General features: G+C 38.1%; 1 protein-coding gene across 1 annotated transcript in view; it reads left to right on the plus strand.

The window, feature by feature from the left end:
• Positions 1-15,593, plus strand: part of LRP1B (LDL receptor related protein 1B) — a 315,317-nt gene that overhangs the window by 214,076 nt on the left and 85,648 nt on the right. The window contains exon 37 of the mRNA XM_061438859.1: positions 13,950-14,111. Coding sequence (XP_061294843.1) covers positions 13,950-14,111 — 162 coding nt within the window. The remainder of the gene's footprint in view (positions 1-13,949; positions 14,112-15,593) is intronic.

The raw sequence follows: 15,593 nt of genomic DNA on the forward strand, positions 1-15,593 counted from the left end.
ACAGTAGACAAGTAGATGGAGATAAATTTCTATCCCATTCATTCAAGATCTTTCTGTCCAGGTCAATGCCCCAAATTTGATGGTAACGTATATGACTGTCATCAATTATGATCAAGTTTGATGGCCCTAAAAGTATTTGCTCAAAGGCAAATTAAGCTAGGAACTTGTGAACACCCTTCAAACATGGTGAAACTGATAATGAAACTATATACCAATATATCTCAAGTCACCTATGTACCTGGGATGTGAAGTACACAATCACTTGATGAATATCTTGATAAAGGTTAAACATACATATAAACCGTCCTTTGTTTTTCTTTCACTTTTTATTTAAACAAGGGCTGTTTTTAATTTAAATTAAGTTTGATGTTCTAACTCCCTTAATATATTAAATAGATACTGATTATATTTAGAAAGTTCTAAGAGCTGGATATTTGGTCCTATTTGCTTTTTAAGAACCCAAGAGAATAAGTTGAAAGTATAAAACTGAAAAAATAAAATAGTGCATATAGTTTAACAAATAAGTGACATAGGAATATGCAGCTTTAAATAAATAATGTCACTTTTAGACACATGTTCCAAAGATTACATAATAAAAAGCAAAATATCTGGAAGTGAAAATGTTCATAAAATAATTTTGGAGATAAAAACCTGAATACAAGTAGTTAATATATAAAATATAGCATATCTAAAAGATGAATGATATATGATAAAAACACCATAACTGAAAACTATATAATAATAAAGAAAAATAGAGAAAAATCACATTGTATTATAAAATTTAAAAGCACAAGAAAAAAGCTTGTTTATCTAATATAGAAAAAAAACGCATACACAATAGGTCCTTCATTACACTTCTGTTGTTTTCTAAATGTTCCACCATGCTTTCTTTTTAGAATCAGATAGTACTTATTAAAAATTAAAATAACACTAGTTATGATCATTGTCAGGATAATGATAATTTATATATATAGATATAGGGTTTTTTTGCCTCTCTCTCTATATAGGCAAATATATATATATATATATATATATATATATACACACATATATATATGTAGGGTTGCTTACTAAGTGCCATGCACTGTATTTGGTCCTTGAATTTTTATAACAGACCTATGAGAGAATGAAAGTAGGGTTCTCTCTAATTATGCATCTGGCTGTGTAAGTCAAATTTACTGGTTCATTTGGACCATATGGTGAGAGCAACACTAAACTATTTAGTGTCAGAAGGCTTGAGTCGGCTTACTTGTATTCATGGAAAAGACAAAAATGTTTCAATCTCATTTCCACAATGCTGGCTGAGAATGAACTTTCCAGAAGTATAAATAGATTGTGACCTACAATTTGAAACATGTCAGAATATATTAAGTAGTAACTGGGAGGGAGCTCAGTAAAGCCCAGTTCTTTCTTTTCCTTGTCAGGCTTTGCTGCATAGTTCTCTGTAACCTTTGTGATACTTAAGACAACCCGACAGCTATAGTCAACTTGCTAAAATTATGTATAAATGGGCACTCACTTTCAGTCCAAGAAAACATTATATTAAGTGGAAAATAGAATGTCAAACCTCTTTATCAAAAAGACTAGTGATTTTTTAAAGCATTCAAAACTTTTATTACTTGAATCTAACTGCAAGTGAAGACAGATTTCACAAAGGAGAGTAGTCTTGGGGATTAGAGGTCAGGAGATAGGCTTTCTGATTACATTGCAGTAAGTAACTGAATAATGCTATGGTGATTTATCTCTCAGCTTATTATTTTATTCTGTGGGAAGAAATAAGAATGTAGCTTTTGCCCAAATAGTAAAGACTTTGCGAGTAAAGAATAGGTACCTTTTACATAGTACTTTCAGAGAAGAACATTGAATGTAAATATGTTTCAATATGTTCTGCAGCTTAAATGTCAATGTCAATGAAATGCTTTTATTGCTCAGACAGAATGTGTATGCCAAACTAAATAATGACTGTATACATAGAAGACTAGTCAGGTATAAAACATAACCAGGGACAAAAATTTATAAGCACAAGATCAAATTAAATAGGGTAAGCAGTGTGGTTCACATAGGTAAATAAGTATGAGTGAAGTAAATTGCTTAAAAAAGAACCAACCAATGATGTTCACTAGCAGTTATCTACCTATCAAAAATAACAAGTACAGTCATAGTCTCTTAAGAAATTCACATTTAATCACTTTTGCCAAAATTCCTTCATGGCAATCAATCACACATTTTTTTTCTTAAACATATATATTTTTTAATTTTTTATTGAAGTATAACTAATTTATAATGTTGTGTTAGTTTCAGCTATACAACAAAGTCATTCAGATATATGTATATTCTTTTCCCTTATAGGTTACTACCAAATATTTAGTAAAACACATATTTTCAAATGGTGAGTTTAAGTAGAAAAAAAGGGTTATAATTTATTTGTCCAATAGTGAGCAGAAAGGTTATTTTGCCTACTAAAATCATATAATATCAATTAAATCAAACTGATGAATAACATTTTTATAACCAACTTAAAAACTGTTTGTTTAATAAGGCTAGCTTTTAAAGACACACAGAATTACACAAAGTTATTGAAAAATATACCTTAATAATACATATACCTTAATAATAGTCAAATGAAAATACATGCTTTTAGAAACATAATTTTTAGTCAAGCTACCCAGCAAATTTTGCTCTAAAATTACTAAGTATGTGGTAATGCTATATTGAATATACAGTCAATAAGTATACCATTTTGAAAATTTTACAAACATAATTATTGTCATGTTTACTATAGTGGCTACTGTAACTGAATTATTAATTCAAATGTCAAGGATTCTTGTAAATTCCTAAATTGTAGTTTTACTTAAATTGAAACACTCCATGTGGCATATTTTAGATGTAAGCTAGCGAGTGTGATTAAATAAGAAAACTAATTTTGAGAATCTAGATTATTTCAGAGTTAGTTCCCTAAGACATTATCTATGATCACTGAAAATCATCAGCATTGTCTCTGCTCATATCAGACAAATTACTGTGAGTATATAATTAAAGATAGTGTACATTTAAAGATTCATTTATCTAGATGTAAATCATAACCATGTCATATAAAGTCAATGGGTCATTTAACAGGGATTACTAATAAATTTTTCAGAGAAGGCAATGGCACCCCACTCCAGTACTCTTGCCTGGAAAATCCCATGGATGGAGGAGCCTGGTAGGCTGCAGTCCATGAGGTCCTAGGAGTCGGACACGACTGAGCGACTTCACTTTCACTTTTCACTTTCATGCATTGGAGAGGGAAAGAGCAACCCACTCCAGTGTTCTTGCCTGGAGAATTTCAGGGACGGGGGAGCCTGGTGGGCTGCAGTCTATGGGGTCGCACAGAGTCGGACACGACTGAAGCGACTTAGCAGCAGCAGCAGCAGCAGGGAAACAACTGGAGAAGGCAATGGCACCCCACTCCAGTACTCTTGCCTGGAAAATCCCATGGACGGAGGAGCCTGGTCGGCTGCAGTCCATGGGGTGGCTAAGAGTTGGACGCGACTAAGCGACTTCACTTTCACTTTCACTAATAAATTTTTATAAAACTTATGTAATTACTTATCCATATAATAGAGAAGATTTCATTGTTGTTATTATATTAAAATTTGCTATGTTGAATTGATGTATATAGATCTACAGGTAGATCACCTGTAGACATTTTTTGTTCAAAAGAATGCATATGGAAATTTTTGCATCAGGAATCCGTATGGAGTTTCTTAACAAAGGCAAGTATAGTACTAATAGTAACAGCAAAACCAAATACTACTATTACTGTTAATAATAAATCTACCAATTTTTGAGTACTTGTTATGTGGCAGGTATTTTGCCAAGTGTTTTACCAGCACATGGTAGGCATTGCTCACATTTTATAAAATGAGATGCAGAATGAGATCCAGTGAGGAAATCTAAATTTTCCAAAGCTGCATAATTAATAAATAGCTAACAAGGCTTCTTTCTTAGGTCTACCTGACATTAAAAAAAAAGGAATTTAACTTTATTACAAATGTATTTAATTGCTATTAAATATTCTTACAAAGGGCTTCCCTGGTGACAGATGGTAAATAATCTGCCTGCAATGTGGAAGACTTGGGTTCAATACCAGGGTTGGGAAGATACCCTGGAGAAGGGATTGGCTACCCACTCCAATATACTTACCTGGAGAATTCCATGGACAGAGGAGCCTGTTGGGCGGCAGTCCGTAAGGTCGCAGAGTCAGACATGACTGAGCAACTAACACTGTACTGTATTCTTATGAAATATTTTAGAACCAACCATTTTTATTGAGACTGTGATTTTTGCTATATAAGGGCCATGCAAGAACAATTAAATTTAAACAACTCTCTGAAATTCCAAGGTATTTCCATTTTTTATTTTGAGCATTATCATATTTAGTTGTACTGATGGATATTGCTTAATAATATTTACCATTGATTATAGGCAATGGCACCCCACTCCGGTACTCTTGCCTGGAAAATCCCATGGATGGAGGAGCCTGGTGGGCTGCAGTCCATGGGGTCGCGAAGAGTTGGACATGACTGAGTGACTTCACTTTCACTTTTCACTTTTATGCACTAGAGAAGGAAATGGCAACCCACTCCAGTGTTCTTGCCTGGAGAATCCCAGGGACGGGGGAGCCTGGTGGGCTGCCGTCTGTGGGGTTGCACAGAGTCGTACATGACTGAAGCGACTTAGCAGCAGCAGCAGCAGCAGCAGCACCAGCAGCATAGTGGTTGTAGTAGATATAATGGTCATCTCAGTTAAATTCACCCATTCCAGTCCATTTTAGTTTGCTGATTCCTAGAATGTCGACGTTCACTCTTGCCATCTCCTGTTTGACCACTTCCAATTTGCCTTGATTCATGGACCTGACATTCCAGGTTCCTATGCAATATTGCTCTTTACAGCATCAGACCTTGCTTCTATCACCAGTCACATCCACAGCTGGGTATTCTTTTTGCTTTGGCTCCATCCCTTCATTCTTTCTGGAGTTATTTCTCCACTGATCTCCAGTAGCATATTGGGTACCTACTGACCTGGGGAGTTCCTCTTTCAGTATCCTATCATTTTGCCTTTTCATACTGTTCATGGGATTCTCAAGGCAAGAATACTGAAGTGGTTTGCCATTCCCTTCTCCAGTGGACCACATTCTGTCAGCCCTCTCCACCATGACCCGCCTGTCTTGGGTGGCCCCACGGGCATGGCTTAGTTTCACTGAGTTAGACAAGGCTGTGTTCCTAGTGTGATTAGATTGACTAATTTTCTGTGATTATGGTTTCAGTGTGTCTGCCCTCTGATGCTGTCTTGCACACCTACCATTACTTGGGTTTCTCTTACCTTTGATGTGGGGTATCTCTTCATGGCTACTCCAGCAAAGTGCAGCCGCTGCTCCTTACCTTGTACGAGGTACCGGTATCTCCTCACCGCCGCCCCTCCTGACCTTGAACGTGGAATAGCTCCTCTAGGCCCTCCTGTGCCCGCGAAGCCACAGCTCCTTGGACGTGGGGTTGCTCCTCCCGGCCACTGCCTCTGGCCTCTGTTGAGGGGTAGCTCCTCCCAGCTGCCACCCCTGACCTCAGACGTGGGGTAGCTCCTCTCGCCATTCCTGCGCCATCACAGCCTGGCACTCTCGGCCGCTGCCCCTGACCTCGGATGTAGGGTAACTCCTCTTGGCCACCGCCCCTCGGGCATGGGGTCCTCTCGGCTTCTGCCCCTGACCTCGGACGTGGGGTAGCTCATCCCGGTTGTGCTCCGTATATCTACTACTGTGGGCAGGAATCCCTTAGAAGAAATGGAGTAGCCATCATGGTCAACAAGAGTCCAAAATGCAGTACTTGGATGCAATCTCAAAAACAACAGAATGATCTCTGTTTGTTTCCAAGGCAAACCATTCAATATCACAGTAATCCAAGTCTATGCCCCAACCAGTAATGCTGAAGAAGCTGAAGTTGAATGGTTCTGTGAAGACCTACAAGACCTTTTAGGACTAATACACAAAAAAGATGTCCTCTTTATTATAGGGGACTGGAAAGCAAAAGTAGGAAGTCAAGAAACACCTTGAGTAACAGGCAAATTTGGCCTTGGAATATGGAATGAAGCAGGGAAAAGACTAATAGAGTTTTGCCAAGAAAATGCACTGGTCATAGCAAATACCCTCTTCCAACAACACAAGAGAAGACTCTACACATGGGCATCACTAGGTGGTCGACACCAAAATCAGATTGATTGTATTCTTTGCAGCCAAAGATGGAGAAGCTCTATACAGTCAGCAAAAACAAGACCGGGAACTGACTGTGGCTCAGATCATGAACTCCTTAATGCCAAATTCAGACTTAAATTGAAGAAAGTAGGGAAAACCACTAGACCATTCAGGTATGACCTAAATAAAATCCCTTATGATTATACAGTGGAAGTGAGAAATAGATTTAAGGGACTGGATCTGATAGAGTGCCTGATGAACTATGGATGGAGATTTGTGACATTGTACAGGAGACAGGGATCAAGACCACCCCCCATGGAAAAGAAATGCAAAAAAACAAAATGGCTGTCTGAGGAGGCCTTGCAAATAGCTGTGAAAAGAAGAGAAGTGAAAAGCAAAGGGCAAAAGAAAAGACATAAGCGTCTGAATGCAGAGTTCCAAAAAATAGCAAGAAGAGATAAGAAAGCCTTCCTCTGCGATCAATGCAAAGAAATAGAGGAAAACAACAGAATGCAAAAGACTAGAGATCTCTTCAAGAAAATTAGAGAAACCAAGGGAAAATTTCATGCAAAGATGGGCTCAATAAAGGACAGAAATGGTATGGACCTAATAGAAGCAGAAGATATTAAGAAGAGGTGGCAGGAATACACAGAAGAACTGTACAAAAAAGATCTTCAGGACCAAGATAATCACGATGGTGTGATCACTCACCTAGAGCCAGACATCCTGGAATGTGAAGTCAAGTGGGCCTTAGAAAGCATCACTGTGAATAAAGCTAGTGGAGGTGATGGAATTCCAGTTGAGCTATTCCAAATCCTGAAAGATGATGCTGTGAAAGTGCTGCGCTCAATATGCCAGCAAATATAGAAAACTCAGCAGTTGCCACAGGACTGGAAAAGGTCAGTTTTCATTCCAATCCCAAAGAAAGACAATGCCAAAGAATGCTCAAAGTGCCACACAATTGCACTCATCTCACACACTAGTAAAGTAACGCTCAAAATTCTCCAAGCCAGGCTTCAGCGATACGTGAACCATGAACTTCCAGTTGTTCAAGCTGGTTTTGCTGGATCGTGGAAAAAGCAAGAGAGTGCCAGAAAAACATCTATTTCTGCTTTACTGACTATACAAACACCTTTAACTGTGTGGATCACAATAAACTGTGGAAAATTCTGAAAGAGATGGGAATACCAGACCACCTGACCTGCCTCTTGAGAAATCTATAGGCAGGTCAGGAAGCAACAGTTATAACTGGATGTGGAACAACAGACTGGTTCCAAATAGGAAAAGAAGTTCGTCAAGGCTGTATATTGTCACCTTGCTTATTTAACTTATATGCAGAGTATATCATGAGAAACGCTGGGCTAGAAGAAGCACAAGCTGGAATCAAGATTGCCAGGAGAAATATCAATAACCTCAGATATGCAGATGACACCATCCTTATGGCAGAAAGTGAAGGGGAACTAAAATGCCTCTTGATGAAAGTGAAAGTGGAGAGTGAAAAAGTTGGCTTAAAGCTCAACATTCAAAAAACGAAGATCATGGCATCTAGTCCCATCACTTCATGGCAAATAGATGGGGAAACAGTGTCAGACTTTATTTTTCTGGGCTCCAAAATCATTACAGATGATGACTGCACCCATGAAATTAAAAGACGCTTACTCCTTGGAAGGAAAGTTATGACCAACCTAGATAGCATATTGAAAAGCAGAGACATTACTTTGCCAACAAAGGTTCATCTAGTCAAGGCTATGGTTTTTCCTGTGGTCACGTATGGAAGTGAGAGTTGGACTGTGAAGAAGGCTGAGCGCCGAAGAACTGATGCTTTTGAACTGTGGTGTTGGAGAAGACACTGGAGAGTCCCTTGGACTGCAAGGAGATCCAACCAGTCCATTCTGAAGGAGATCAGCCCTGGGATTTCTTTGGAAGGAATGATGCTAAAGCTGAAACTCCAGTACTTTGGCCACCTGATGCGAAGAGTTGACTCATTGGAAAAGACTCTGATGCTGGGAGGGATTGGGGGCAGGAGGAGAAGGGGACGACAGAGGATGAGATGGCTGGATGGCATCACTGACTCTATGGACATGAGTCTGAGTGAGGTCTGGGAGTTGGTGATGGACTGGGAGGCCTGGTGTGCTGCGATTAGTGCGGTTGCAAAGAGTGGGACATGACTGAGTGACTGAACTGAACTGGACTGAACTGAACTGATAGTGGTTGTAGTTCTGTATTTACCATATTTGACATAAGTTATTACCAGTACCTAGTTCGATTTCTATTTTTTTATTAATTTATGTTGTATGAAAAGTTGGTGCAGCAGTTTTAAGATATAAACAACGAGGGGCTTCCCTGGTGGTCGATAATTAAGACTTCACCTTCCAATGCAGGGGCGCTGGTTTGATCCCTGGTCAAGAGGCTAGAATCCCACACACCTCATGGCCAAAAAACTGAAACATAAAACAGAAGTAATACTGCAACAAACTCAATAAAGACTAAAAATGGTCCACATCAGAAAGAAATCCTCTAGAAATGTATAAGCTTTCATTTGTTTATAAACAAAGCAGCATAACTACATAGTTATTGTTGTTGTTAAGTCACCAAGTCATGTCTGACTTTTGCAACTCCATGGACTGTGGTCTGCCAGGCTCCTCTCTCCATGGGGTTTCCCATGCAAGAATACTGAAGTGGGTTGGTGTTTCCTTCTCCAGGGGACCTTCCTGATCCAGAAATCAAACCTGCATCTCCTGCATTGGCAGGCAGATTCTTTACTACTGAGCTACCAGGGAAGACCAGTGCAACTCCATTAACCTCTATGTATTGTATGTGTGCATCTAGAAAGACACTTTGTTAACATATAGTATGGACCTGAATGTGGCACTGGTAAAGCCTCTAGTCTAGTGAAATCATGTGTGTGCCACTGAGGACAATGTTTATAAGAAGAATTTTCTCTCTTACCGAGTCATGGGAGGAATAGATTAACCTATTGAACAGCTAGGGATATCCTTGCAGGGACATAAAACAGAGTGAAAATGGAAGTCTTGGAAATTTAAGGAGAATGAACCCAAAGTTAGAAAATCAATACCAAGATATTCAGATAGAAAGATGATTATCCCAGCTGTGAAACTGAGTAATATCACCAGAAAGAGGCTTGGACAAATATTTTTTATTAGACAGGAAAAGAACATAAATGCAATTATTACAGAGCAGTCAGAAAAATATATATAGAGAAATCAACAATGCTAGTGTCTTAGAAGCCAAGTAGAGAGAAAATTTTCAAGTGTAGGTATTAATAAATGTAAAATTATGGAGAAAATTTGAGGAGGAGGATGATTGAGAAGAAATCAGTGGATTTAGCGATCAAGAGATTAAAGGGTAACTTTGCAAGGGTACATCAATATACAATAAAGACAACACCAACATTAACTTCCTCATTCCTAACCCTTTCTTACCAAGAAGGAATCAGAAATGATTGTATAAGGGACACTTAGATATTGAGAGATCTGGCCTCTCTTCAGCGAGAACAAAGAGATGCAACAGGTTAAGTGTATTAAAAAGTAAAACTACAAACCAAGTGAAGGATTGGAGTGACTTTATGATTGAAGATTTTATTTGTCATATATTGGTAGAGTTGGAAGCAGTAAGTGTAGGTTCTTTTGAAAAAAGCTCGAGTGTACCAATATTTGAGGTTATACAGGTATTAAGTTTGCTTTTGTTTGTGCTGGGTGTGTGTGTTCTTTCTTTTAATGGGTAGGATTAAACACGTTTGGACGGAAAAAAGAGAGGACTCATTCATCAATGTTTGAAAAATGTAGAGTGTGAGATAAAGTTGGTGTGGAATTCCTGTTTTACCCCATCACTGCCATACAAAGATATTCACATTTAATTGTATCTGAAATGAATAATGGAGACACAGTGTGTAATCTAAGGAAAATTTCAGAATGATTTTGCTAAAATGTGTACAGTGTCTTTGTAGATGGGGCCACTGAGTAAGTCATACCTGTAAGCAGTGAATGTCAGAAGGAATAACAATATTCAGAGCTAAAATGCAACTGAGTGCCTTATGTACCTGGCACAGGGGTATTTCTCACTTTTTCTCTCTGATTCTGCACAACAACCTCATGAAGCAGGTACTATAATTAGCCCCATTACACATGAGGAAATAAACAGAGCTGATATTTGCCCATGGTTCCACACCAGTGACTGGCACAGATAGTCTATGAATCCAGGCAGTCTGACAGCATACACAATTAAAGTCTGAGCTAAGAATGCTGTAGAAACTAGCCTGATTAGAGCCAGGAAGCTCTTCCTCCCACTTCTTTCTCAGGTCAGTTGTTGCTCTTTCTGATTGAAAATAAGTTTTAAAGCAGGCTGTCAACTCCCCAACTCCCCATGTATCACTGCTATAAATCTCTATTGATACCTTAGTCATTGTAACAGGACTGTTTCCTTTTCAAATGTCAGAATCTAATTAAGCTACCTAAAAAAAACTTTATAAAATGAACCCAGTGCAACTAGTTAGTTAGGGTGTACCCAGAGAAGTTCTTGGAAATATTAGATGGAGCCCATTATAAAATTCTGCAACAGATGGTTCATTTCCCAGCAGCAAACAAAAGATCTGCTATATCACCACACTGTTTCAAGTTAGAGAATATTCTCCTGAATATGAAGATTTATACTTGTCAAAAATAAATCTTCTCTTCAAAGGAAGAGGAAGAGGAGCTTTTTGAAAATAAGTCAGATAGATTTTAAATGATGTGAAGCATATGCTAGGTGGGGGACAACCTGGTCACTCTGCCCTTGTTTCAAAACAGCTGTAGATGAGATGAAAGCATGGTGTCATTTCTCTGAGTAACTGGAACAGAGGAATTTTCAAGTGCCTTAGCAGATTGGGTTTATTTCTTTCAAACTTCTATCATTTTACAATATTTTTTTCACTCCCAGTTAAAAAAAAAAAAACTAGAAAGTAAGTTAGAAAAACATAAATCTACAATGTCTAACTCCTATTTTCATATGGGACTTTTTCTGATTGCTCTAATGCATTTTGATTTCTCCTATACTTTCTGTGCTTCCCTGGTGGCTCAGGCAGTAAATAATCTGCATGCAACGCAGGACACCCAGGTTTGATCCCTGGGTTGGGAAGATCCTTTGGAGAAGGGAATGCCAACCCACTCCAGTATTCATGCCTGGGAAATCCCAGGAATGGAGGGGTCTGGTGGGCTATGGTCCTTGGGGTTGCGAAGAGTCAGACACGACTGAGCAACTAACACTTTGACTTTGACTTCTCACATGCTTTCTGTACTGTTTGTTTCACATTTAACTCATGATTATTTATGTTCCTGAGTATATGTTCTGCTTCTCTGTAAGTCATCCATTGGTCCCTGTTGATGTAGAGTTATTACTTCTTTTATTCAAGTCTTTCATTTTCCTTAGTGATGGTGTTCTAACAATCCTCTGCCCTCTTCATCTTCTACCACTATTTATTCTCGTTTGTGTCTCTTACTTTTTACCCACCATTGTTCTAATGAAGATAGCTTGTCTGTATGTAAGCAACAGCTGGAAAATTCACTATTTTTACAAGAAAATATTTGGCTAAAATTTTTAAAACTGTTTTCTGGCAATAAATAAATATGAGGTTGCTCAGCTTTATTATGTATATCATTTACCTTGATTCTCAACCTTTTAATAGGCATTTATCTGCCACCAAACTAAAAACATGTAAATAAGTTTTAAAGCAATGGTATCCACTGTAAAAATGTATATAACTTTCTTCATTGAGAAGCAATACCTTCTAGCATTTATAAATGTGTAGAGTCTTTCAAAAGTAAAATAAATAAATTGTGGACCTTCAATTCAAAGTCCAAATGTGGACTTTCATTCATTTTATTTTATTCATTTTAAGAATAATGGTTTTCAAATATATATATATATATATATATATATATATATATATATATATGTAGAATTGTCCTTCAATATAGAATCTATGGCAACAGCAAAAAAAAAAAAAAAAAAACTGTTATCAGTTTTCACACTTAGCCCTTGTCTTCATGCATTTTACTGACCATTTTAATTATGTTGCTTGTCTATAATGGTGAAAGAGGAGATGGTTGAATATTCTCTGATACTAGACAATGGAATGACATTTTCTGAATCATAGTTATTTGAGATCTATAATTGAATTTCCTTTTTGTTCCCTTTTATGTTGTGTGTTAATATTTTTACAGCCTCTAAACTTTGTTCTGCCCCCATTACAAATAGCAGCCTTTCATTTCACTTTGTTTTCCTTCACCTCTCCTATAGAGCTAGCCCTGGACTTCATTTTCTACTCAGTTCTTGACAGTCCAGGCATTTAGAGAGATTTTCTTTGCTGTAGCAGTTAATTGTGTTATGCTCTAAACACTTGAAAGGACTATTTACCTTTCATTATGATGTAAGTTCCCATAGAACAAATAAAGTAAGATATCCAAAGAAGGTCTGTCAGATTTGCTAGTGTGTGCTGTTAACATTAGATTTCTTAACTCATCTTAGTGGACTGCAAATGATAGTCTTTAACTATGAATAAAGATATAAAATGAAATAAAATAGGGTTCAGTAAGTGCTTATAAACTAAAGGTGAAAAGTGAAAGTGAAGTCGCTCAGTCATGTCTGACTCTTTGCGACCCCATGGACTACCAGGTTCCTTCGTCCATGGGATTTTCCAGGCAAGAGTACTGGAGTGGGTTGCCATTTCCTTCTCCAAGGGATCTTCCCAACCCAGGGATCGAACCCAGGTATCCTGCATTGCAGGCAGATGCTTTACCGTCTGAGCCAATATATGTATTTATTATATCAAATAAAATAACTAATGTTCATAAATCTTATTATAGATGATATGGCCACTTTAAATTTATTAAAATATTTCTTTATAATAAACTTAAGCTCATATTTTATGTAGATATAGCAGTGATTAGTACATTATGATTGAACACTGGGAAATATGATTGTCTCTATTTTATATTTTAATGGCCAAAAGAATATGCATTACCACATAAGTAGGACAAAAATAATCTAAAAAGCAAAATGACATTATACAAATGAACTTACTTACAAAACAGAGACTCACAGACTTAGAAAATGAACTTATGGTTGCTGGGGGAAAGGGATAGTTAGGGACTTTGGGAAGGTCATTACACACTGCTATATTTGAAATGTATAAACAAGCACCTATGGTATAACAACAAGGACCTATGGTATGGAATAACTCTGCTCAATGTTGTGTGCCCACCTGGATAGGAGAGGAGTTTGGGGGAGAATGGATGCATGCATATATATGGCTGAGTTCCTTCACTGTTCATCTGAAACTATACCACAACATTGTTTGGCTATACCCCAATACAAAATGAAAACTTTAAATTATTTTTAAAAAGTAAAATGGACATGAGAAGTACAAAAGAATAAGATAAGCACTTCAAAGCATAAAATACACATATACATATAGAATTATTCATAAAATGAGCTCTGATCATTTTACCTGATATGAACTTGAGTTGTCTTCTAATCTAGGCTTCGCTGGAACATGGGAAAGCTAGGACCCAAAGAGGTCATTTTACTGTGTAAAGTCACAGAAGAAGTAGTAGACAAATTTTGCCCAGAATACTGACTTACTGATTCTTACCTAGCAAGGATTCCATGTCAGTAAACAATTCTGTCAACTCATTTTTTTTTTCATTATTATTATTTTTTTCAATAGGGAGACCCACGTGCAGCTGTGCACTGGGGTTCACTGGACCAAACTGTGGTAAGACAGTCTGTGAGGACTTTTGTCAAAACGGAGGGACCTGCAGTGTTACTGCTGGGAATCAGCCTTATTGCCACTGCCAGCCTGAACACACGGGAGACAGATGTCAGTACTGTAAGTAAAAACAACACCCGTGAGGCAGTATGACAACATGCTGTAAGGTGTTCATTAAGTCATCTCATCACCTCGATTTCAGCCACCCCCTAATTTTCAGGTCCCCCTGACCCCCGTCACCCCAAATACAGTCATTCTGTTCTTTATTCCTCACCCATCTCTTATTTTAAACATTCCATTTCTTCTTTTTTTAGCTTAGATTCCACGGTCCATCATTATAATTATTTGCTCCATCCTCCCCACTCTTTTGCTTTCCTAGTAAACCATAACCATTGCTAAATCCAATTCTTATCTGTCCTGAACTGGCTCCCTACTGCTGAATGCAACTGGGAAAAAAAAAAAAAAAGTAGACTGCTCTAACTGGAATTTTTGTAGCTAATATCATATGGGCACTTACTATGGTTTCTCCTGTATTTCATGAATCCATTCACCCTTCTAGATGTTTATGTCGCATCTTCTCTTTTCCTCTCAAACCCCCAATACCTGTGCCCTAACTTTATTCCCAGCCTAGGAACTTCCTTCCTATTTCATTGCTTACGTGGTGCAGTTGTAAACAATCCTTCTGCCAATGCAGGAGACTCAAGAGTGTGGGTTCCATCTCTGAGTTGGGAAGATCTCCTGGAGTAGGAAATGGCAAACTGCTCCAGTATTCTTGCCTGGAAAATTCCATGGACAGAGGAACCTGATGGGCTACAGTCCATGGCGTCACAAAGAGTCTTACACAACTGAGTGACTGTACGCACATATAGAGACACACACAAAATGGCCCCAAGCTCCCACCATCATATCCCTCAAACTACTTTGTCCTATGCTACACCTTCTGTTTTCTTTCTTATGACTAAGGGTCCCTACTGTGTCCAATGCTATCCTGTCCATTTCTACCTTAGATACCTCTTAACTGTTCAGTGTTGTTTAGTGACTAAGTCATGACCAACTCTTTGTGACCCCATGGACTGTAGCACACCGGGCTTCCCTGTCCTTCACTGTCTTCCACAGTTTGCTCACTCATCTCCATTGAGTCAATGATGACATCCAAACATCTCATCCTGTCACCCCCTGCTCCTCCAGCCCTCAATCTTTCCCAGCATCAGGGTGTTTTCCAATGAGTTGACTCTTCACATCAGGTGGTCAAAGTATTGGAGTTTCAGCTCAGCATCAGTCCTTCTAATGAATATTCAGGGTTAATTTCCTTTAAGATTGATCAAACCGATCTCCTTGTTGCCCAAAGGATTCTCAAGAGTCTTCTCCAGCACCACAATTTGAAGGCATCAGTTCTTTGACACTCAGCCTTCTGTATGGTTCAACTCTCATATCCATACATGACTACTGGTAAAAAACATAGCTTTGACTAAACAGACCTCTGTCAGTGAAGTGATGTCTCTGCATTTTAGTATGCTATCTAGGTTTGTCATAGCTTTTTTCCCCAAGGAGCAAGTGTCTTTTAATTTCATGGCTGCAGTTACTGTCTGTAGTAATTTTGGA

Source organism: Bos javanicus, chromosome 2, assembly GCF_032452875.1.
Source record: "Bos javanicus breed banteng chromosome 2, ARS-OSU_banteng_1.0, whole genome shotgun sequence".
Classification (NCBI taxonomy): Eukaryota; Metazoa; Chordata; class Mammalia; order Artiodactyla; family Bovidae; genus Bos; species Bos javanicus.